Below are 24,429 nucleotides of genomic sequence, written 5' to 3'. Positions count from 1 at the left end.
TCCAAGTGTAGGATGAAATATCCCATTGCTGGGAGAAAAGGAGCCAGTATGTGGGAAGCCCACAAGATGACTAGGGTGCTACTCTTGGTAGTCTCTTCTATGTACCTGGGCCAGCTCAAAGCAAGGAGAAGCTTCCAGTTGTCCATAATATCAATTAGCTCCCTGCAGGAAGGGAGGATGTGTGAACAATCAATAATCAGCTCTATACTACATGATATAATGAACTGCATTTTGCTTAGTACTTATAAGTTCTATTGACCTATCACACGGGGGATGAAATTTACATCACAGGATTTAATGTTAATATCTGCAACACAGTATCATGTTAGGTGAAGAAACTTCTGATAAACTTCCATCTGTTCTAGGGTGAATTGTTCAAAAGATGAGTTTAGCCAGCTGCCTCTCACTCACTCAGGTGTATCTTGATCACCATCATGGGGCAAGCATAAAGCAAGCATTCAACTTGGCTTTGGATCATTCCAACTCACACTGGATGTGCCACTCAGTCTGCATGTTCCTCCACACAAATATTATTGTGTATTAAATAGGAAAAAAAAAAAAACCTAGTGAGAAATCTAAGCTAAGAAACTGCTTCTTGATAGACTTGTTTTCATGCAAGATGAGGACAGTCCAGTCCTGCCGACAATTCTCCCACCCCCATGCATTCAGAAGTGGTATAGCCCAGACCATGGCTGACCCTCTTACTTTTTTATGAGTAGTAGCTCTAAGAACGTTAGCTTACTCTTGAGAGAAAGATTTCAGTCAGCAAGAGCTATGGTAATACCTACCTATTGTGTCTCCCTGCTCATACACCATAGATGCCAGGTCTTTAATAATTTGGTTGACATCCAACATATCACTCTGGAAAAAAAAATAAGGAAGAAAAAGTATGAGTACAAAGATCTATAAGTTAACTTTTTAAATAGAAAGCTACCATTAGCAGCTGGACAAATATTGTCTTATCCCAAATGTTTTTGTTTTAAGTGAGATACCTCCCATTTTTGTACTGAAAGAAAGGAACGACAAAATGCTCTTGAGACACCACATGAAACACTGTTGGTAAGTAACTTAGCTACAAGAATGATCCCCAAATTCCAAAATATGAAGGAGATTGAGGATTCCTCCACCCACCCACAAATTATTCATATATTGCATTTTTCATATTTTTTCAGCAATTTTGACTGAGGATGAACCGCTCGGTTTCATGCACACACACACTGTTGCAAGTATTTCTCAGATGCTTTGCCCTAACATCTTTGCTCTCAGTTCATCTCAAAATTATTCTGAATAATGTTTGAAGGTCAGTTTTACCATGTGCTCAGTGCCTAATGCCAAAAATGTGCAGAGAAGTGGCTTAGGATGATTTTCCAAATTAGGTTCTTATTTTTATGGAGCAACATTACACAGAAACAGAGAGGGAGAGACAGAAAGAGAGAGGGAAATGAAATTCCTTCCTTCCTTCCTTCCTTCCTTCCTTCCTTCCTTCCTTCCTTCCTTCCTTCCTTCCTTCCTTCCTTCCTTCCTTTCTTTCTTTCTTTCTTTCTTTCTTTCTTTCTTTCTTTCTTTCTTTCTTTCTTTCTTTCTTTCTTTCTTTCTTTCTATTTATTGGCTGCCCAACTCCAGTGGACTCTGGGCGGCATACAAAACTAGGGAAAACATAAAAACAGCTAAAAACACTGACTCACACAGACAGCCCCGACTAAAATAATCAAATAGACAGAAAAAACAACAACATTGTTACACCTTGATCCATACCTGAGCATTCATTAGGTGCAGTCCACAATTAAAACTCAAATTGTTATACATCACAAACAAGATTTTTCTCTCCCTCTTCTATTTAGCTGATACACTAAAAGGTGGGAGAGGGTAAGAAATCCAGCTTTGCATTTTATCACGGAAGGAAGGAAGGAAGGAAGGAAGGAAGGAAGGAAGGAAGGAAGGAAGGAAGGAAGGAAGGAAGGAAGGAAGGAAGGAAGGAAGGAAGGAAGGAAGGAAAGGTTTTTCCCAAAGCATCTCAGGTTAGATTTCTATCCTTTTTTTTTTCTGTCCCCATAGCTCAGTATTTTTATTTTTATTCACTAAAATGTCAATCACAAATCAATAAAAATAATATCTAGGCAAATATAGATCTTAGTAACCAAACCCAGGGCTTCCTCAAGTCCTGCTATGCTTCCTCGTCGAATGGGGGCTCAATTTTGGGGAATTTATTTTTTTATTTAAAATGATGAGGTGTGGTCTTCATCCTGGGCTGCTTTTAAAAGACACGTGAAACCCCACTTATGTAAACTACCCTTCCTTCCTTGATTGACCATTGAAATTTATCATTTCCATTTGAAGGCAGTTTTGGTCCTATAGGGTGTAGTTACATGGCTGTTTCTTGAACTGGTTGGGTGCTAAGCTTGATTAATGTTTTGCATCATTCACACTTTCTCAGTGTGAAACTGCTGAGTTTCTTAATTTTGTACACATACATGCCAACATTTGGTCTTGTGTTGTAAACTGCTATGGGAGGGTATGTGAAGAATGTGGGTACAAACAAGACAATAAATAGAATCCATATGTAGGAAGGAGCACCCCTTCTCTGGGTCTTTGGCTCCGTTGTCAATCTAGCTAGTGTGTGGATAGCTAGGTCAGGCTAGGACATGGAGACCATCTGCCTTACAACAAGATGAAATGTATAGTCCCCTCAGTAAACCTAAAAATGATGTGTTTTTAAGAAAAGCTCAATGATTTTGCACATAAAGGGTCTGTACCTGTACTTTTAGGATCAACCATCAACAGTAAAGGAACAACAGTCAGGAGATACACCTCAGAGAGGTTGCATTTGGTAGAACAGCCAGGAAGGCCTTGGAAAAGATATTCAAATGCTGTGATGTTTCTATACCTACAAAGATCAGAATCGTGCAAAGCATGAGACTTTCTATGAAAGTAAAAGTTGGACTTTGAAGAAGCAGGATAGAAGGAGTATTGACATTTTTGAACTTGTGTGTTGGAGAGGACTCCTGAGAAGACCGTGGACAGCCAAGAAAACAAACCAACGGATCATCAGACAAATCAACCCAGAGTTCTCACTCAAGGCATAAATGACCAGGCTCAAATTATCCTACTTCAGACACATGATGCCAAGATCCAGCTCTCTGGAAAAGGCTCTAATGCTGGGGAAAGTGGAAGGAAAGAGAAGAGGATGACAGGCAGCAAGGTGGATGGACTTAGTTACAATGGTGATGGGTGCACCATTGGGAGATCTGAAAGAACAGGTTAGGGACAGATCGTCTTGGAGAAAATCCATCTATGTTGTCACTAAGAGTCAAAAATGACTTGATGGCACATAATCAATCAATCAACCTGTACTTTTCATTTTAGACATACAGAGCTTGTAGAACGCAAATATTACGTTAGGTGGGTTTAGAGGAGAGGGCCTATGGATGCAGAGGCAGAGTTAGACATCTTATTCAAAATAACAGCAAAGCAATTCTTAATTCAGATTTCATTGGAGGAATGAATATCAGGGACAGTCATCTGTTCCTTAGCCAGGGACAGCTCTCCAAAAGTAGCAGGTGAAGACAGAGCTGAAACTAAATTAGATCTGACTTCATTTAAATGTAAATTTAATTAAAACTAAATATACTTAACATGATTACTTTGCAGTCATGCATTTAATTATTTTCCCCTTCTGTCACATTAAATGTTACTATTGGGTATGAACTTTTGGAGGTCTCTAAGGAGCACACCCAAGACTTTCAGAAGCCACCTGCAATATGATATACCTCCGCACCAAGCCATAATGGATTCTGGAATATTGGTTACATGGACAGTGAGAGCCTGTCAGCTTTGCGAGGTAGTCCAGACAAGTAGCACATCCAGGAGTACTAGCTCTAATTTTATTGTAAGGCTACATTAACAGAGTCTTCCAAGTCTGAAAGTACATTGTTCCCCTGTCACTTTTACATCCAAAAACTAGGGAGGGTCTCTTCTCAGATGTTTGCCAGGCCCCCATTCCTGCTGCGGGCTCAGCTGCCTCTTATCTGACTGTTGCTCTGGCTGTGGCTGTTCCACCTGTCTCCCAAGATCATTCCCACATCCCATTACAGAGCCACCCATCCCAAATATTCATTTACAAATTTGGGCATCCTTAGAATTGTGTGCATGTGCGCACGCACACCTTTGAGTCATCTTGACTCCCAATGATTACATGCATAAGTCTGCAGTTTTCTTGGCCGCATTTCCGGAAGTGGTCTGCCCTTATTTTCTTCTTCCTAGGGCTGAGAGAATGTGACTGGCCCAAGGTCACCCAGCTGGCTTTGTGCCTCAGGCAGGACTAGAACTCACTGTCTCCTGGTTTCTAGTCCAGTGACTTTAACCACTACACCAAGCAGACTCTTGTCCTAAAATGAGGGGCTCTGCATTCAGAGAATTCTCTAAAGGCTGCTTGATGGTGAGATTGTCTCCTGTGATGAATTCATAAGGGCTGCCAAGTGGATCTACATTCTTCAGGGGTAGAGTTCATTATGCGACTCTGAATAACACAGTAATTAATTATGTAATGCAGTAAGAATCTCATTAATTTGCAATAAAGCCAGAGAGAGCACTGTTGTGAATGACTGAATACACTAGAGAAGCAGACAATGGAACCAGTGAGCAGATATGAGAAACCAACAACAATAAATGAAGAGGAAAGAGGAGGAAGAAGAAGAGAACGAAACACAGGAAATGGTCACAAATATATTTGACTCTTTATGGCCAAATACAATTGACCACTAATTATTTATAGTAATCTGCAGTGTTGCTCAGAGTGCTGCAAGGGTTTCTGGGGAGAAGAATCGCAATCGTGCAAGGACTGGCAAGAAATAGCTACGTTGCAGGGCTCCAGTGAAACTTGGAAGTCCTTCCATCAAACATTGAAGCCCCTTTTGTGAAACAGTGACCACTGGTGGTACACAACAGGCATTTTCTAGCCCTCTACCAATCACTCTCCTTTGCTATGGCCTTCCAAAGTCTCAGGCAGAGCCTCTATGTTTCACCCCCAATTACAAATGAACCATTGTCAGTCTCACTTGCATTCATTTAGTACTTTATCAGTTGTGTGTCTGTGTGTGTGTGTTTAATGCAGGGACTGACACATGAGTCTTTTCCTAATAAACACAATTTTGCCTGCAATTTCACCTTCTGTATGATGCTCTGAATTCAATTTGCTATAATGGAATTAATTACAGAGTCAGGGTATTAAGCTTCCACGTATGCAATAACACTGGGTTTGGGGCATTTGCAAAGCATCTTTGATGGGGTTACTGAATTAACCCATTTTTCTGGGTTCACCCAATACACTGAACCATAAAGCAACCACGTGCTCTGGGTTTGTGAAACATACTAAGCTGGCAACAAAACAAAATTCTAACAAAGGCTAACCTTAACTCAGTTCAGCACTTTCTACAAAATCCAGTTTCTTTATTAAAGGTGCTTTGCAAAGCCAACCAGCCGTTCACAACAGTTCTCTGTTCTCTTGATCTGAAAATTTTAAAAACAACTCAAGCTTACCATTTCATGGCAAGGTGAGATCCTCTGATATCTCCTATGCTTAACAAAAATAAATACAATTTCTTTTGTATTTATTTTTGGGGGTGGGTGAGTGCATGTGCTAAATGTAACGGTATGCACAAATGTTCCTGGAATTGTTGTTTGTTCACCTAGCGCATGCTTCATTTAAAAAGGTCCAAAGGAGCATGGAGTCATTGTCATCTTCAACAAATCCCTTTCACTTTCGTGTTGTGGATAAGAAAATGTGATACAAACTGGGTTCGCAATTCATTAACTTGGTGTGTGTTGAGGGCAAGGGTCTCCAGACTGTCTTGAAAAGGCTCTCTTTGTTGTGAATTACTTCATACAATGTTGTCCTTTTGCTTTCAAATCTGAATTGAAAGGTCCTAGAGGGATCTCCCATCTAAACTAATGAAGTAGAAAGTCTCTAATGCTCAGCCAAAGGAAAGGAAGTAATACAATTGTTTTTCTTCACCCAGGTTGACCCTACCACCTGCTCTCAGAGAAACACCTTCCTTTGCTGTCTGCTCTCTGTGCAAATCATTTTCACACACTCAACCCTCGACAGCATTTTCCCCTCCATTAATGTGTGCGGATATGTGTCAAGAGAAAAAGAGATTTATTTTGAGGACGCAACATAGAACATAAGAATAGTCCTGCTGGATGAGGCAAAAGCTGCTGTTAGGACTTTTCCATGCTTTACCAAAGGCAACATAATCATGACAACATCCTTTTTGCATGATGCCCTGATGATGGGGCTTTCACCACAAGCCCAGTCCATAAGTGAGGCAGGCTGAAGTTGACCTGAGCTGAATGGGTGTGAAGGAGAATTTTAGGGATCAAGTTAACAGCCCCTAACCCGGTTACATCTTCCCAGGGCAAAACAAAGCATTGCTTAGCTCTATGGGGTCAAATTAGGCAACTACCCCCATTAAAAAAAAAAAAAACATTTCCAGGGAAACTAAAATTGTCAGTATAGCCATAAAAACACTTAGAAGGCCAAGGAATCATAACAAGCTGGAAAGAGATACTGGGATGTAAGCAGGAAAATCAAAATAAAGTATCTCCCTAGGGGGAGCAGGGACTATGGTCATGAAACACTGCCTCTTTGCTTTTTCAAAAGCCCATGGTCTTTGTAGTCCTGCCCATTAATTCACAGTTACACCCTAATTACCTCCCTGATCTCATCGGGCATATGAAGCATTATATCCAATGTAATACCTTGCTGCTAGATCCAATCCAATGTATATTCTAATTTGCATACCAAATATATTTGCAGATAAACCCATCCATGGATAAGCTGACCCGTGGAATTACAACCAAAATACCAGGAAAAATATGTCACCCGCGGATAAGCTGACCCACAAAATTGCAACCAAAATACCAGGAAAAATGGAAACTCGTTTTTCATTTACCTCAAATTCTCTGGCAACAAAAGAATTGTTTCTCTCCTCTGCTCTACTGAAAACTTTTAGCTTGAAAGCTGAATCATACACTATCTGTTGGAAACTTCCAGACCTGGTGATTACCTACCTACCAGGAATGTGTGCAGCGATAGGCAGGAAACAATGAACTTTTACAACATCATTTAAAGCCTGTGGTTAAAAAAATAAAATAAATAAAGCTGAGCTCTGTCTACAGATAATTTGAAGCCAATTTTTAAGGTCCGTTTTGGAGACAAAAATTCTCAGCTTATATGTCAGTATATATAGTAAATCTACAGAGAGACTGTGACTCCATCCCTTTTTAGGCCTGCTTTCCTCCCCAATGCTGTCAATAAATCAATTTGGTGTCCTGGTCTCCAGTTCAGACATACCGCTGGGAGAATTGTCCAACAGGTAGAGAAGTTCTGTAGCATTTCCTCCCTACACCAATACCTTCTGAAGGCAGCCTCAAGGAGCATGCAGTCTTTAAGCTTTGCCATCTATGACCTTGGAGGGAAATCAGACAACTGTTGTGACTTATGGAGCAATAAAGGCAGGACATCAATTGGTAGTGAGGACAGAGCATTTCATACTGGGATAGTTTTTTGCCAGCACAAGGATGGGTAAAAAGTTAAAACACAGAAGTGGGGAGAAGTAACTAGCATACAATTTTACAACCAGATGCCTCTTGGGTGTTCACCTAAGAATACCCTGGTTGGATAAAGCTAAGTTCCCACTTAATCCTGCATTTGGTTTCTTACAGTGGGCCAAAGGATGCCTCTGAGATGCTCCCAAGCACGAGACTGTTTTCTTGAACTGGGATTTGAAGACAAGCTACTCTGATCTGGAGGTAACACTGAGTCTTGAATACTAATATCTACCCTTTGATAGACCTGCCCTTCCTGAATTTAACTGATATCCTTTGAAGACTATCCTTGTTATTGGTCATCACCACATTTTGTGGCAATAAGGTCCACAAGTAACGATGCTTTGTGACATACTTTCTTTTGTTTGTTCTAAATCTTCTGATCAATTTCTCTGGATGACCTCTGGCCCTAGTTGAGAAAACATATAAGAGGAGGGAGCAAGGTCACATGAAGGGACACACTTATATATTCAGCATGCTGTTGGGGAACCCATTCACAAGTAGACTTCCATGTGCGGAGGGACGCTGCTCAATCAAAGCTACCATTCACCTAACTGAAAACTGCACTCTTTCAATGTTTTCTGCAAGAGTCTCTTCAGAGATATTACAGATCACATCAGGCAGAAAAAAATTCATGCATTCTTTTCTTGACCAGTCCTTATACAGAATTTGCTTTAACAAGTCAGTCAAAAGAGAGGAGAATTTTCAGTGGGAACTTCCTGGGTGCTCACAGTCAATGAACTGCATGGTGGCTAAAGATACATGGTGCAGAGAACATCTGCATCACCCTAATGTTCATATCCTACCAATAGTTGTAAAAAAGTCTGCTGTGCACTGAGACGGACGCCTTTCTTTTCTCACAGCTGACACAAGTAATGTTGCTTTTAAAGGGATCTGGAGAAATAATGAATTTAATTATTTTGTAGTGCATTTCTACACAGGAAAAGGGATCCTAGCAACTTTGGCTCTGGTTGACTTTGGTTACAGCTTGGAATACTGTATATCCAGCTTTGCAAATATAAAGGTTCTCTGAAACTTTTGAAACTCAAGACTCAACTCATAGTGTGTAACCGTCATTATTTATTTAATAAATGTTAGTTTGCTTGCATGTGGCAAGGTCTTCTGATTTTGGATTACACTGCTGAATGTTCCTGGCACTATGTTAGGTATTAGGTATGTAATATTACTCCATTTTGTTTTCATTCTATTGTTTCCAAATTGTTTTATGGAAGTTGGGGTGGATGCTCTTTCAGAGTCACTGTGGCTGGAGTAGCTGAGAAGCCCTTTAACGAAATAAATAGTTGTCAAGTGAAAACGAGCAATTGAGTTTTGTGAACCAGCCGCCAAGTCTTCTCTGAAACAACACAGGGCGGATTTTATCCATTGGGACGGCTAGTAATGCATCTGAAGAATCTGAAGAGCAACTGTATTCTAGTCCGGTTAGTAGTCTGGGAAGGGGAAATGGGACAAATTTGTACATTACATCAAAACGATGCAAAGGTGGACCAACTAAAATTCTCCAATCCTGCTGGCTAAGAAGGTGGTCACATGGTTGCTGTGATCATCAGTGACAAGACTTGCACTGTTTCCTTCTGTGGGGGCAGATTCTTGAATTTATGTACCCTGCTTAAATTCTTAAATGCTGTGGAAATTTAACAGCGTCAAGATGTAAGCGAGGTTGGCCCCGGGTTCATTTGTATTTCTATCCATTAGGAAAATGGTTCTGCTGGTCTAGCGATTGCACAGGAGACCCATAATACTTGCAGTTGGACAACGCTGGTGTTTCCCACAGTGCCTTGAAGTGATCTAGTCATGCAATGGGGCACTGTGGGAAATTTCATTTGACATAAAACTGCGGAGTCAGTAACAATAAATCCTGATCAGCTGCCCAAAGATACCACAAGTGATGAGATATATTATGTCTCGATATATTAAGTCAGCAAAAGTGCCTTTTCCTCATCCCTGGAAAGCGCTCCAAGTTGTACATTCAGAATAGCTTTTATACAAATTCATTTTCCTCCACCATTTATCTTGGAGAGCAAGAGGTTTTCCTGCTACTCAGCTTCTGAGAGCAAGACGCCCAGCAACCAAACCAATGAACAACTCTGAAAAATGGAAAAAGCCAGATTTTGCTCACACAGTGAGCAAAAACCAGATTATATTATATTTCATTTATTTATTAATCATATTTATATAGCCACCCATCTCACAACAAAGATACTCCAGGCGGCATACAACACTCCATTAAAAAACCCATAAATACATATAAAACAATCATTAAAACTATAAAAACACACACAACAGGAGAGGATGATGTTAACCGTAGTGAGGGAGCCATTGTAAAATCTCCCTGGTTCCCTGGCAGCCCCAGGCCTGATCCCATAGCCAGGTCTTGAGGGACTTGCAAATGTTAAAAGGGATGGAGTTAACCTCACTTCTGGGGAAGAAGATTCCACAGGGCGGCCACCACAGCAGAGAAGACTCACCTCCTGGGACCTGCCAAGTGGAATTCCCTGACAGGTGGGACCCACGGCATGCCTTCTCTGCCAGGCATGATGGGGTGGGCAGATATAATTGGGGAGAGGCGGTCCCTCAGATAACCCTGCCCCATGCCATGAAAGACTTTAAAGGTCAAAACCAGCACCTTGAATAGGACCCAGAAGCAAACTGGCAACCAATGCAGCTCGTGCAGCAGAGATGTAACATGTGTCCTTCTAGGGGCACACCTAACTGCCCTCGCCACCGCATTTTGCACTAGCTGAAGCTTCCAGATACTCTTACATGCTGCACGCAGTGTAATCAAATACAGCTTGTTGGAGAAGCCGAAGCAACCTCTCACACTGATTGACAAGAGCTGTGAGAAGGACTTAGTCATTGCAAACCTGTGTGATCTTGACGTAAAAGGAAGGAAGGGGAGGAGGAAATCAAATTATCAAGTTCTGCTTGGGCTGAGTGTGAAGAATGGAGAGAAGTTAGACGTGTTGCTTGTCTAAACCAAGAGGATGGAAGAAGAGCCTTAAAGGAAACCATTTCAGCCTGAAATGGAAGATCCTTGAATTTTCTTTAGGGTCTATTTTTCAGTAAGTAGGCACCACCATCATTTTCATCAAAGGAGAACAAGGGTAGAAGCCATCCATTGTCACTAGAGATGAGTAACCAATTTGATCCTGTGGGGAAAAAAGTGGAGAAGTGGTTTGGTGCAGACAAATTCATTGCGTCTGCAATGCTTTCCTGAAGAAGCCGTGTCTTTCCCTGGTCTTGTGGCCCCACGAAGAGTCCTGATGGAGTTAAGGAGACAGCAACCATGTATGATAACTTGTGTCCTTAACCCAAATGTGCGTTTTCTTGGGGAAATGCAGTTACTGTGTAAGCCAAGGAAAAGGCATAACTTTTGAAAAAAGAGGCCAACAGGTGCAGTGAGTGCACCCACATTCCTTCCGAAGCATCTTTCTGCTTCAGAATTGACTAGTTGCACATCACTGATAGTCACCACATTGTTATTGGCATTACTAGGCAGTTAGGTATAATGATTTGTAGGTTTATATACTGATTTCTTCCTTTATAAACCATGCACTTTATATTGATGTGAAGGAATGAAGGGATATGGATGAAAAATGGAGTATCCGGAGCCACCTGAAAACAGGCTGTAGAGGCCGAGGAGTGTTAGTTTTTGCAATGGGTGGAGAAATGAAGAATGAAGATACAGGAAAAGATTTGCCCTCAAAACACACCATGGTTCTCCAACAAGAGGCAGTTTCTGTGTGAACTGGATGGATTGATAGTTCTCAAGTAGAAAAGTACGAGGAAGTATGAGAAGTGGTCCAAACTGGGACAGGAGAAATGTTAGAAATTACAACAATGCATGGGAACTGTAGTCATTCAGAGCTACCATATGTACCATGGACTTCCTGCTTTCATTCTTCTGGAACTGGAATCTACGCTGGCCAGCAAGAATTTGACCTGGATAGGTATTTTTGGGTGTGTGAGAGTTGTAAATTTGCATTTGTTTCTGTGTGTCCTGAGTCTCTGGCTAAATAAGAATAAGTAATGTAATTCCTGTAAAGATGCTTTTCATGTCACCTTCTGTGTGATGGAAATGACATATCCATCAGTTCCTGTTTCCAGAAACTGCTGGTAATTATATATTTACTGAATTCTTCCACTTTTCTCTTCCCATCACGTTTGCTTTTGTGTCATATTGTTTAGACACTGAGCCTGCTCTAAAGGACTAGCCTTTCTGTTTCACTGTATAATGGTTCTTTTTCATTGCTTGTAGACTGCTGTAGGATCCAGGCTTTCTAGAGAATTGGGGCTAAAAGAGTTACCCAAGCATAGAAAGAAGAAAGAAATGCAGAAACTGTCCAGGAATATTTTGGGAAAGGTTAAGGGTTATGCCCATAATGGGGTGCATCCATGCATGGGGGTATGGTGGGTAGGGGTCCTACTGATAACCAGAAGGGGTCTCCAAACTGTTGTCCCACAGCCCATAACAAAGAGGAGGAAAATGGGGACCCTTTCTTTCAGTAGCCTGACATGGTGGGTTATATCCCTTCCTTGGATGAGACCCACTGGGTCATTAAGAATTCTAAATTCTTACTATATATTGCAAAAAGGATGGATGGATGGATGGATGGATGGATGGATGGATGGGAGGGAGGGAGGAAGGAAGGAAGGAAGGAAGGAAGGAAGGAAGGAAGGAAGGAAGGAAGGAAGGAAGGAAGAGCTTTCTGAAAAAGTTTCTCTTAATCACTACTAGTTCAGGGATTAGATGTTCCCTTGACCCCAGGGTCCTCCCTAAACACATCTACACCAGAACAAACTCACCCAGAACATTTCCAATCCATGAATTAAAGCAGAATCTACTGTAGCCCCCCATTAGCTTCATGGATCCTAGTTTTGCAGTCCAGATTCATTTGATTCCAAACTTGTTGCTGGTATCTAGAAGCTTTGCTCTTTGCTTTAGTAGTTCAATCCAATTAAATAGGTCTAAGATAGGGGATCCAGTACAGACCTCTGTCTGAGGCTGGTGAAAGTACACAATAATTTAAATATAAATTGAATGAATGAATGAATGAATGAATGAATGAATGAATGAATGAATGAATGAATGAATAATACTTGGTAAAATGGACCAACCATCTTGAAGAAATGCAAACCAGCTTCATAGCCTTCTAGTGGACATCCTGTATGTGTGTACCCTTCTGGAAGATGCTCAAAATAGCTTTTCCAGAGGGCTTTTGGGCCTTGGCTCTGTCTTGATTTGGTTGTGGTCCCTTCCCTTCCCTTCCCCTAGCTCCTTCCTTCCTTCCTTCCTTCCTTCCTTCCTTCCTTCCTTCCTTCCTTCCTTCCTTCCTTCCTTCCTTCCTTCCTTCCTCCCCTCCCCTCCCCTCCCCTCCCCTCCCCTCCCCTCCTTAGGGGCTTGTGGTCTATAAATGCAGTTATTAATAATAACAAGAGCAACAACATGATATTTATCACACTAGGTCCCAAACCTTTACAATTCCTCAGCATTTTATCCATAGGAAATTTCAGTGCCACTGCTAGCAATATTTTATACTGGAACTGGAACATTCATAATACTATACAGGACATGAATCTAAAACACGTTCAGTTCATAACTGAGAAAGAAAGATCAATCATTTTGTTGGAGAGATGCCAACGAAGACAACCAATGCAGACCCATATATATCTATTCAGAAGCCCCACTTAGCTTAACAAATCTTATTCCCAGAAAAATGAATATGGGATTATGACCTAATATTGTAATTTTATGCACTCTTACTAAGTAGTCAGTAGGAGCTGCTCCCAAATAAATCTACACAGGATTGCGTGGCACGATATTTTAAACCCAAACTCCATTATCTTTCTTTGAGCAACTGGAGAACTTAAATGATCCAGAAAAGCAACGGAGAAGAGCCTTTCCACATTTTAATAATTCTGCACCAGCTATTTGTTCAGTGGAAGGCCACGGAGGTAATTTAACTGTGGGGAAAAATATTTCAGAGAAATTCATTTTTGTTTTAAGGGACTTCTGGGAAACCATAGTAATTATGGCCACTTTAAACTGTCATGAATAATAAATTATCATTCAATTATTGCTTCGCTGAAAATGTGATATCAATCACATACACATACAAAAGAGAGGATCTAATCTTCCAATTATCCAGAGATTCAATATACTGAACTGGGGATAGGGGATATTATGGATTAGGGAATAAAGTTGCTAGACAGTGAAGTAATGAGAATCTGCATCACGATATGGGGAAATAGTTCTTTCCCAGACTAGTGATTCGTGCTTCTTTTCCTTCAACTCTGGAAGCAGGAATGTTGCAAAAATGACATTTGGATGGCTAAAAACAAGCAAATCAAGATGGTATTGCTTGAATTCTCTCTGTTTGTATATTAGAAGAGAGGAATCTGCAGTGCATGGTGTCTTCTCACTCCAGTGAAATACAGAATAGCAGAGGAAGCCAAGATGGATACCGGTAGACCTTTCATGTTCCACCTTCTCCTTCTCTTCCCTCCCTCCCTCTGCTCTCTCCCCCTCCCTCCTTCTCCTGTTTCTGTATTACATATTCTTTCATAAATGCTTCTTTTTTTTACTACTATTGTAGCATCTGTCTGGGAAGACTTTCCAAAAGGGAATAAATCCATAAAATGCCAACAAGAGGGAAATTCAGGAAGACTTTCCAAAAGGTAATAAATCCATAAAATGCCAATAAGAGGGAAATTCAGACAGTCAGTGTACAGGATGACAAGCAGATACAACGCACTTAGAGAGAGCAAGAGGATGAGTGAGTGAAAGCCGTTAATCAGAGACATAGTCACAAAAGCCTAGTAGATGTTCACCTAAAGATCAAGGCAGAAGGAATTAATATATGCACTAAGATTTGAGGAAAGTTCCCTGTCCACTTTTTAATCTATGGCAATAGTTGGCAAAATGGTACCCATAGACATTCATGAGATGGTATCGATGGATGGTACCCATAGATCTCCCAACGTATATCAATATGGCCAAGAACCTGTGAGATTTGGCAAGCTGGTGAGTTCACCACTCTTGCATGAGCAATGACCTAAGAATCCAAAATAATTCACCATCCTTGGAAAGAGATCTCAAGGGTGATCAGCATGGATGATCTCATGAGACTTCATGCAATTTGAAGAGGTAAATGGTAAATGACACTGCCTCCTAAAGTCCCCTTAAAATTCCCCAGTCCATCCTTGCATACGACAAGATACCTGTGATGATTGTGCAATTTTTGCCCTGAAATATCTATGGAAGTTCATTTTTGCTAAAAATGATGGAGTCTCCATCCCCCAAAAGTTGTTAGCCAGAGCACAGTCCTTTGATAGAGTTGCTGAGAGTCAGTCATATACAAAGAACCTAGGACAGCTTCATCTAGCCTGTATCGAAACACTCTCTTATACAACTGATCTAATGAGGCTGCTGGAAATTATCCTGTTACCTCCCCAAATATTAACTTCATAGAACTGACACCCTCTCCAGTAAATTTAAGCGTCACCATTTTGCATCTGCTAAGCCCTTCTCGCTTTTTATTTCTTAGTTGTCTAAAATGATTCCCCTGAATAAGATGAGGTGGAAGCACACACAGTCATTATGATTCTATCTCCAGTTCAAAATAAATGAAGAAATAACTTAAAAAATTAAAACTGTGATGAGAAGTCGTAGAGTTGAACTTGTTTACATCCTGTAATCTCTCCTCGTAAATTAAATCTAGTCTTTCTACCAAGCTTCTCTGATTCAGTTAAAAGAAGAGGAGGAGGAGGCTGAGGGGGAAGAAGGGGAGAAGAGGAAGAGGAAGAGGAAGAGGGGGAGGAGGAGGAGGTGGTGCTGGTGGTGCTGGAAACAAAGAGACCCAATAAAACAAAATGCAACGAGCCTTGCCACAGCTATGAGGATACACACACTGGCAGCATCAAAGTATGCCACAGGAATTCGTTTTTTTCCATAGTAGAAATGGAAACAGGCGAGATGAATTGGTCTGTGTAGGCTTCATTATAGAACACCTTTCACTGGGTGAAATACGTTCACATTCACCACAGAAAGAAGCAGCACGCCATGTTTTATGCATTTCATAAATAGGCCAGCTGATTTTCAGTCTACTGAAATGGGCACATTCAAGGAAATTATTAAAAGCAATATTTTAATACGCATTATAAACCAGTTACAGAGGAAACACAACCACTAAGAGCTGCCTGGTGATCTGGGGAGATGTGAGGAAATGATACGTTGTAAAGAGAGCCAGTTTGGTGTGGCGGTTAATGGCATGGGATTAGAAGTGGGGAGGCCCTGAGTTCTAGTCCTGTCTCAGCCATGGAAACCAGCTGGGTGATTTTGGGCCAGGCCCTTTCTCCTAGCCCTAGGAATCCGCTTCTGAAAGTCTTGCCAAGAAAACTGCAGGGACTAGTGCAGGAGTCAAGACTGACTCAAAGGTATACACACACACACAGACAGACATTTTAACAGAGCTTTTAACAAAGTTTACATTGAGCATATACTTTGGCACACGTTTCATGGGGTGGCACTCTATGAATGTAGAATAAGAAACAGTCTAACCAAAGTAATGAGCCAACTTAAGCTTCCTGTAAGTGAAGAGTAGATGTTTTATTGTATCTTGTGACTATGCTCCTCTTGCAGAGGCATCCACAAAGGGGGTCAAAAAAGTCAAGATAGGGAACAAGACTCTGAAATCAGAGCCACCAACTTGGCCTTTTTGACCCTCCAGATGCGCCTGTTCTCTTGAATGCAGAATTTTATTTTTATACATTCCCATAACTTATTCACTTATTTACATATATTTTAGAGGCCACCAGAATCCAAACAAGTCTCAGCAGCTAATACTTTAAAGCAGGAGAAGGAAAGGGGAAAGGGGAAAGGGGAAAGGAAGGAAGGAAGGAAGGAAGGAAGGAAGGAAGGAAGGAAGGAAGGAAGGAAGGAAGGAAGGAAGGAAGGAAGGAAGGAAGGAAGGAAGGAAGGAAGGAAGGAAGGAAGGAAGGAAGGAAGGAAGGAAGGAAGGAAGGAAGGAAGGAAGGAAGGAAGGAAGGAAGGATTTCCTTTCCCACATTCTCCACATGCTTGTGGGAAGAGAGTGAAAGGAAAAATAAAAATACAATTGGCCATTTTGCCAACTATTTCTTTTTTTCTCTTTCATCTGCCTTTCTGGCTGCTCTCACAGACTTCTCTATCTTCTAGAACTTCAGAATTTATTATTTATTATTTCTATTTATTTGGCCGCCCATCTCAAAGAGATGACTATGGGCAGCTAACAATATTTCAAAAGCAGAAATACTGATTAAAAACCCCACGTAAACACAGTCAGCAGCTGAAGACATAAACTAACCCCAACGATCAACATAACCACGTCTTTAAGGCCTTATAGAAACCCCACAGGATGTCAGGAAAAGATGGCGTCTTCTGCTGCACTTCTCTTTATGGTCCTAGGACACGGCATGATTTATGGAAGCATTACAGAAATCACTGAATTGTCAGCTAAAATACAAATAATGTTTTTGCCTGTCCTGAAATATACAGATTAACATATCTAGCTGCAGATAAGTAGTTTAGCTTCATTTGGGGAAGGTAAGAAGAGAAGTGCCAGGAAATCTTCTAAAGGGAACCCCTTTGCTGAGAAAACTCTTTTCAGTATTAATAAATAGGTAACATTACCCTGATAAAAGGATCTGGGAAAAAAATGCTTTTGGCTTTATGCCTTCAAAGGTGCACTGAAAGAGGCATGCCTTCTCTTATTTAGCTCCCAAACCATTAAAGGCTAGGAAGACTATTAAAAGTTGGTGAAACTGGAGAACAAAATTAATAGGTAGTCAATGGCAGTCTTTTAAACCAGCATCACACACATTTAGGTGTTGTGTTTAGCTTTGAGTTTTAAAGTTTAGTTATTGCCTCCTTATTTCATCAATACTTTATTCTACGCCATCTTGAACTCTATTTTAAGGCAAACACTCAATTGGTTTCATCATTACTAGGAATAAGTTCCAGTTGGCCTTTTTCCTGGGTCAACATGGATTGGAAACCACTGCACATTTCCCACTAAAACTGATGGACAAAGTCAATCAATGCAGCTGTATGTTCTTTCTCTATTTAGCTGGACTGGTATTGCTCAGCTGAATATGGATACAGCAACACAATGAAATCTTACATGTTTCTTAAGTTGACCTTGTTTCCTTGTGACTTCCTAGAAATGTGTGTAATTTTTCAGCAGTATGGAAGTGGTTTGCCATTCTCTCCATCTTCAGCTTCCCAATCTCATCTATAATTCTGAGATTCCTTGGTGGTTTTCCATCCACGTAATAACCACAGTTAATCCTGTGACCATCTATGGAAGTGAAAGTTGGACTTTGAAGAAGCAGGATAGAAAGAGTATTGATGCTTTTGAAATTTGGTGTTGGAGAAGACTCCTGAGAAGTCCGTGGACAGCCAAGAAAAAAAAACAACGGATCATCAGACAAATCAATCCAGAGTTCTCACTCAAGGCATAAATGACTGGGCTCAAATTATCCTACTTCGGACACATGATGCCAAGATCCAGCTCTCTGGAAAAGGCCCTAATGCTGGGGAAAGTGGAAGGAAAGAGAAGAGGATGACCAGCAGCAAGATGAACTCAGAATGGTGATGAGTGCATTGCTGGAAGAGCTGAAGGACCAGGTTAGGGACAGATCACCATGGAGAAAATCTACCTATGTGGTTGCTAAGAGTCAACAACATCTTCATGGCAGATAATCAGTGAAGAATCAGATCAACTCAGTTAGCATTTTGAGTTCAGCCAAATTTGGCAAAGTGTATTATATTCTGTCTTCCTAGCTCCAACAGCAACAGTAAGATATTTTGTTATGATATTTTGTTATGATATTTTGCTATTTCTATTTCTACTATTTTTTTTAACTTGATGCCTTTAAATTTGTAAATGATTATTCTTTTACATTGGATTGTTTTACAAAATTTTCTTTTGAAATGGTTTTGGAAAGTCTGTCTTGCAATCACCAATCATGGACAAATGGAGTTGGTAATCTCCAAATGCTTTAAATAAAGAACACAATTGTTTTTGTTATTAATACATGGATTAGCCCTGAGACCGAAATAATTCAGGACAAATTAAATACAATCTCTGTTAATTTTACTCCAAGGAGCTATTATTAGCATGCAATGTATTTCCATTTTGGCTATAACCTTGCTTTCTGTTGCCTGTAATATCACACCCGTTGTCACTGCTTTGCTGTTCTATTCTCATCTTTCTCATTAAGCAGCAGGAGAGACAGCTGAAAATAGATATAATGTGCAAGAAAATCTGTCACTCGAATTTGCCACAGACACAGGTCCCGTGAGCACCAATTCCTGGAAATCTTTTAATGCATTTTGCCCTCTCTGACATCCCCGAATACCTGTAACATTCACCTGCAAATGAGATGCTATTTTCAAAGCTTAAAATCAAATCAAATAAAGGAACTATTGAAGGATGGACCTTGACCGAGTTACACATTTCTTCACCATCCCCTGCTGTTGTCTCATCATTTACTTTTCAAAAATGAGAAGAAAAGTGAGTTTAAGTTTTCTAACCCTCATAATCCACCCTGGGATGCCTTGAATCTACTTGAATGTGAAGTTTCCCTAACAGAAGAGAAGAACCTGGGTCCCTTCTCAGACTATGTATCAAGAAGCAGATACACAACAATACATCTCAGGAGCACTTTAAAGGATTAAAGAACACCATATATATGTATATGAAAGAGCTATGGATTATATCACCCTTGAGTGAGTATGAACCCTCAGCCACCCAAATTACATCAAAATATCGATTAAATGGCCCAAATCTAACAAGATTATGTTGAACGTATGACGACTCACATTTTGGTAATTTCAGGGAATGAAGACCTCAAACTATTGTAGACTTTAAAGATGGCATCTGGACCTGAAAAATTGACTGATCCCTGGAATCAATTACGGCTCTGGGTGGCAAGCAACACAGCAAAGCATGACAATGATCCACAAAGTAAAAATTGCAATGTCATATATGGTCAAGATAAGCACCCAGAATTAATAAAATTGAACCAAATGCATCTTGGAAGAGTATGCAAGGAATAATGGATCACTCTCCAAGGCAGTGTGTTCCAAAGTGGGACAGATGCAAAGTGAGGGGATGTGCCACGTAAGTTAGTGCAATGCCATAAAGGCCATTGAAGGTGATAACCAACCTGGAGGTCTATTGGGAACAACTGCAGTGACCTAACTGTTATTCTGCAATAGCCAGGGTTGCCCCACCAACAGTCTGGCCATAAAATTTGGGTCAATTGCAAATTCTAAGATACTTCCTGGGAGTTTCTATTTTCTCTTTCTTGAGAACAATCTGTCACATTAAGCATTTGAGCTACAAACAATGATATCCAAACATTCTTCAAGATTATCTCCTGCTTCCACCCCAACAGACTGTTGTTCCTTGGAAATGTTCACAACTTATCAGCAAGTATTGAAGATATTTTGGGTCATCAAGTAATATTGCAAGCCAGTTAGGCAGGCAGCTTCAACTCCTCTTGTTAGTATTTATGAGGCGTTTTGCAATATGCATATTATACCACCGCAAGAGCGGCCAGTCAAGAACACAGATCTATTTTTTGCAAGTTGAAGTTGATAGAGAAGAAACCCTTGCATTTTTTGAAGTTTAACGGTTGGTGAAGATGGGGATATATTTCAAGAATGAGCTTGAATCTACATTCAAGAGATGCAGTCTTAATCCATTTTTGAAATATCTTTAGACTCTAAACATGAGAAGATGGAGCAATATCACGGAATCATAGAATTATGAAGTTGAAAGGGGTCACAAGAATCACCTAGTCCCTCCCCCTGCAAAATGTGGGAAAACCAGTCAAACTATCCTCAAGAGGTGGGTATCCAGCCTCTTCTGAAAAACCTCTGGAGAATGCACAACTCCCATAGACAGACAGTTCTGTTGTTGTACAGATCTGACCATCAAGCTTTTCCTTATATTGAAACATGCATAAATATATTACAATACGGTCTAGATTTAATACTATGTAAAAGGATTGGAGAAATTTAATATTAATATTATAAGAGTTAACATTATATGGATAATATCTTAATCACTCTTATTGGTAGCCGTCATACAAGAAGAATGTTGAGGAACTGGAAAGAGCGCAGAAAAGAGCACAAAGATGGTGAGAGACTTGGAAACAACACCCAACGAAGAACAATTAAAAGAATTGAGTAAGTTTCACCTAAAGAAGAGAACGCTAAGGGGAGACATGATAATAGTCTTCTAATACTTGAAAGGATGCTACAGGGAAGATGATGTGGATTTATTCTCCATAGTGCCCAGGAGCAGAACAAGAACCAATGAATAGAAGCTTAACAGAGAGAGATCCAAACTCAAAATCAGGAGCAATTCCCAGGCCATGAGAACCATCAAGCAGTGGACCAGCTTGCCTCCTGGAGTCATGGGGGCTCCATCACTGGAGGTTTTCAAAGAAAGATTGGACAGCCATTTGTCACGGGTGGTCTGAGGATTCCTACTGTGGGCAGCGGGGTGAACTAAAAGTTCTTCCAGCCTTATGATTCTATGATTCCAATGTAATCATGGACTTGGCAGGATAATGATAATGCCCCAAAGTTATAAACTAAGTCCATAGCTAAAGATGGATTCATTTAGGTCCATGTCCAGCTCTGGAATGCTCAGCCTATGATTCCTGAACTGACTACCTGAGGCTGACTTAACCTTGCCAGGGTAACTGGAGATTGTCCCTGGGAATTGGGAGAACACAGCACCCACAGCTTGTCTCCTCTTGTCTCTTCTTCACTTCTTCTTGGATGCAACACATTTGGATTCAGGGGTCTTTCTTTGCTACCCAGAGCAATTTCAGCATCATATTACTTCTAAGAGTAAATGCAAGTGTTGAGGACCCACAGGAATTGGCAGGTTCACAAGAAACTAACAGCCTGCACTAGCAAGTTTCCACTCATTCCTAAAATTTTCTTGTTGCAAAAGTGTGGGCAGCTTCTGTCTTGGTTATGTTCTTTGCCCCAGGTATACCATAAAACAGGTTACGTGCTTGGAATATTCTCCTATTTTCCTTGGGAACTTCACATAATCTGTCTATGTAAATAGCATAAAATCTATCGGGGGAGGGGAGATGGGGGGGCAGAGGGATTACTGAGCAGAAGGATAAGCCACCAATATCATTTTACTTCTTTGCCACAAGGGTTGATTTTGAAAGCAGGAAGCAACAGAGTGAAAAGAGGCTGCCAGGAGCAACCTCTGCTTCATTTAACTAACTATGGCTCGGGTGAAAAATTATGCCCAGCATATTATGCTCCTGCTATGCTGGGAAAGCTGAACAGAAGCATTTCCTCAACAGAAAATATTTCCTCCTGAAAGGTTACTTCTGGAAGCCAAGGCTTCCACAGATGATTGCAATCTCTCTCCTGATAATCTTTCACTTGGTGCTTGGTTTCAAGTCAAGTGTCCAACATTTAGGTCTGTTTACAAGCCATTTGCTTTCTGCAATATGGAATCTTTTTTCTCCAATTCTGGACAGTTTTGGGGTGATGGTGGAATCCCAGTGGTAAGAACAAGGCCTTCTGGATGTGGTTCCAAAATGGAACAAGGAAAGCTCACGTATTTCCCTAGACCCCAGAGTAGCACAGATCCTACTCTGTGTGGACACCAGAGAACCTTCCAGTGGATGTGATGCAGGTGTGAATAGATGTTGCTTATCAGTACTCACTTTCAGCTTAGATGAGCATCATAATCCCTCTCTAGCAGCACAAGCATTTCTCTCCAGCACAGAGCAAATGGCAAAAGCTGTGGATCATTGTATGCAACCAGCTTAAGGGAGTATCAGCTTGGGCTTCAGGTTGGTTCATGAAGTCTGCAAGCTATGGACTGAGATACTCATCACCTAGAAGATCTGGATGCTTTCTCTAATTCTCCACCCAATTAATGTTTTTACTGATTTCTGTATATTTTAATGTATTTTATTAATGCATGGCCACTTTTGTGCAGGTTTTACCTTATTTGTTATGACCCGTGGTCAAAACAATAAATAACAATTGACTGGACACAATTGGGGCCAGTAGCAGAATTGCTAAAATAACTCCTCGGAGGTGTTCCTCCAGACCCCTTCCCTGAGGATTTAATGGAAATATAGGAAATCACGAGGAAGCAGATTACTAGGGAGACATGATAGTGCAAAGAAAAGCAAGGATTTCACACACATACTCTGGACTAACTCGGAAAGAAGAGTGGGAGAACAGTACTTTTCACCAAACCTTCTCTTCTGCTTGGAAATAATTATGAAGGCAAATTCTTTCTTCAGACTGAATGAGAACCATCAGGAAAAAAAAGCAGAAGAATTTCTACCACCAGGACTAATCACAATAGCAGTAGGACACTGTAACTATTGATGGCGTACATTGGTGAGCTGGGCTGATTACGTTTTTTCCAAGACCATTCCCTTAGTCCTTAGAATTGCTCCTCATCTAAGCAGGCAGGGAGAACAAAGCTTTCCAGCTGCAATTCTATTTTTCAGTTTTCTACCTTGAGAGAACTTGAGCTGAAGGTTCCAGGCTGAACTTGACTTTCACCTCTGGGTAAATATGAGCAGACCTTTCAATATTTAAGGATTGTCCCAGGGAAGAGGGTATAGATTTATTCTCCATAGTGCCTGAGGGTAGGAAACTTTACAGAGAGAGATCCAAATTAGAAATAAGGAGGAATTTCCTGACCGTGAAAGCTCTTAAGCAGTGGAACACCTCCCTTCTAGAGTGACGGGGACTTATCACTGGAGGTTTACAAGTAAAAGTTGGACATCCGTTTGTGTCAGATGGCCTAAGGATTCTTGTCCTGGACAAGGGGTTGGATTAGAAGACCCCCAGGTCCCTTCCAACTCTGTGATTTTATGAGGAATAAGCAATGAAAAAAACATATAAAAGAAAGGCAAGAGAATGTGATTACTGGCTTTTGGAAGTGTCCACTTTATGGCAAGCATAAATAATATTTCTAGGAAGTGTGAACTTTGTGAGCCAAATATTTGTTGAGTCCCTCTTCTTTTAGAGCCTCTATAAGCAGTCTCTTAAGCCAAGCGATGTTAGTGAAACCATATTACAGGTAGTCCCCAATTAAGAATGCCTGGTTTAAGAATGAATAGTTGTTAAATCCATTCTAATAGTTAAGAATGGAGCCTATTGTAGCAAAATTCAAGTTAAATATGCAATGGTTTGAGTTCATTCCACAATACTACTTATACAGTATTACACAATAATACTGCTCTGACTTACATACAAATTCGACTTATGGACAGATCTTGGGAATGGAACTCATTCTTATACTAGGGACGACCTGTAGTTTAGTATCAATGAATGTGAGCACAAAGCATGGTGAAGATGACAAAGGGTGGCTGTTCCCTCTCCACTGGGGTTTAAAAGCACTTTATTTTTGGCTCAGCAATTTTCTGGCTATTTCCTTTCTCTCTCTCTGGTTGTTTGAGGACCTGGATCATGATTTACAGGAGCTAAAGCAAGATGGTATTTTTCTAATGGCCTAGAAGAGAACCCCAAAAGAGAGTCACATAAGTCTATCACGAGTATGGGTTTATGTCTCCCATTTGTAGGTGTGCATTCTCTTCGTTTTCTCTTCCTTTAAATATCCTGCAAAGAAAAACCAAGTATTGCTGTTTCACAATGACCAGACAGGCTGTCATAACACTGGTAGCCATTCCCAACCACGATGATGCTAGAACAATGAAATGTGTGCTGTGACATCATGACAGAACCTCAGC

The 24,429-nt window shown here is 40.7% G+C and overlaps 1 protein-coding gene across 10 annotated transcripts in view; it reads right to left on the bottom strand.

Annotated features, from left to right (window-relative positions):
• TSNARE1 (t-SNARE domain containing 1) overlaps nt 1–24,429 on the bottom strand; it is a 311,118-nt gene that overhangs the window by 84,301 nt on the left and 202,388 nt on the right. For all 10 annotated transcript variants that reach the window (XM_088148899.1, XM_088148893.1, XM_088148901.1 and 7 more), the window contains one exon: nt 789–861. In XM_088148899.1, coding sequence (XP_088005025.1) covers nt 789–861 — 73 coding nt within the window. The remainder of the gene's footprint in view (nt 1–788; nt 862–24,429) is intronic.

This window comes from Python bivittatus, unplaced genomic scaffold (assembly GCF_059951505.1).
Source record: "Python bivittatus isolate LINGU-HERP-01145 unplaced genomic scaffold, Pbiv_v1 ctg000590_np1212, whole genome shotgun sequence".
In the NCBI taxonomy this organism is placed as follows: domain Eukaryota; kingdom Metazoa; phylum Chordata; class Lepidosauria; order Squamata; family Pythonidae; genus Python; species Python bivittatus.
Note: the sequence above shows the minus strand (reverse complement) of the source record. Positions and strands in the feature narration are given on the sequence as shown.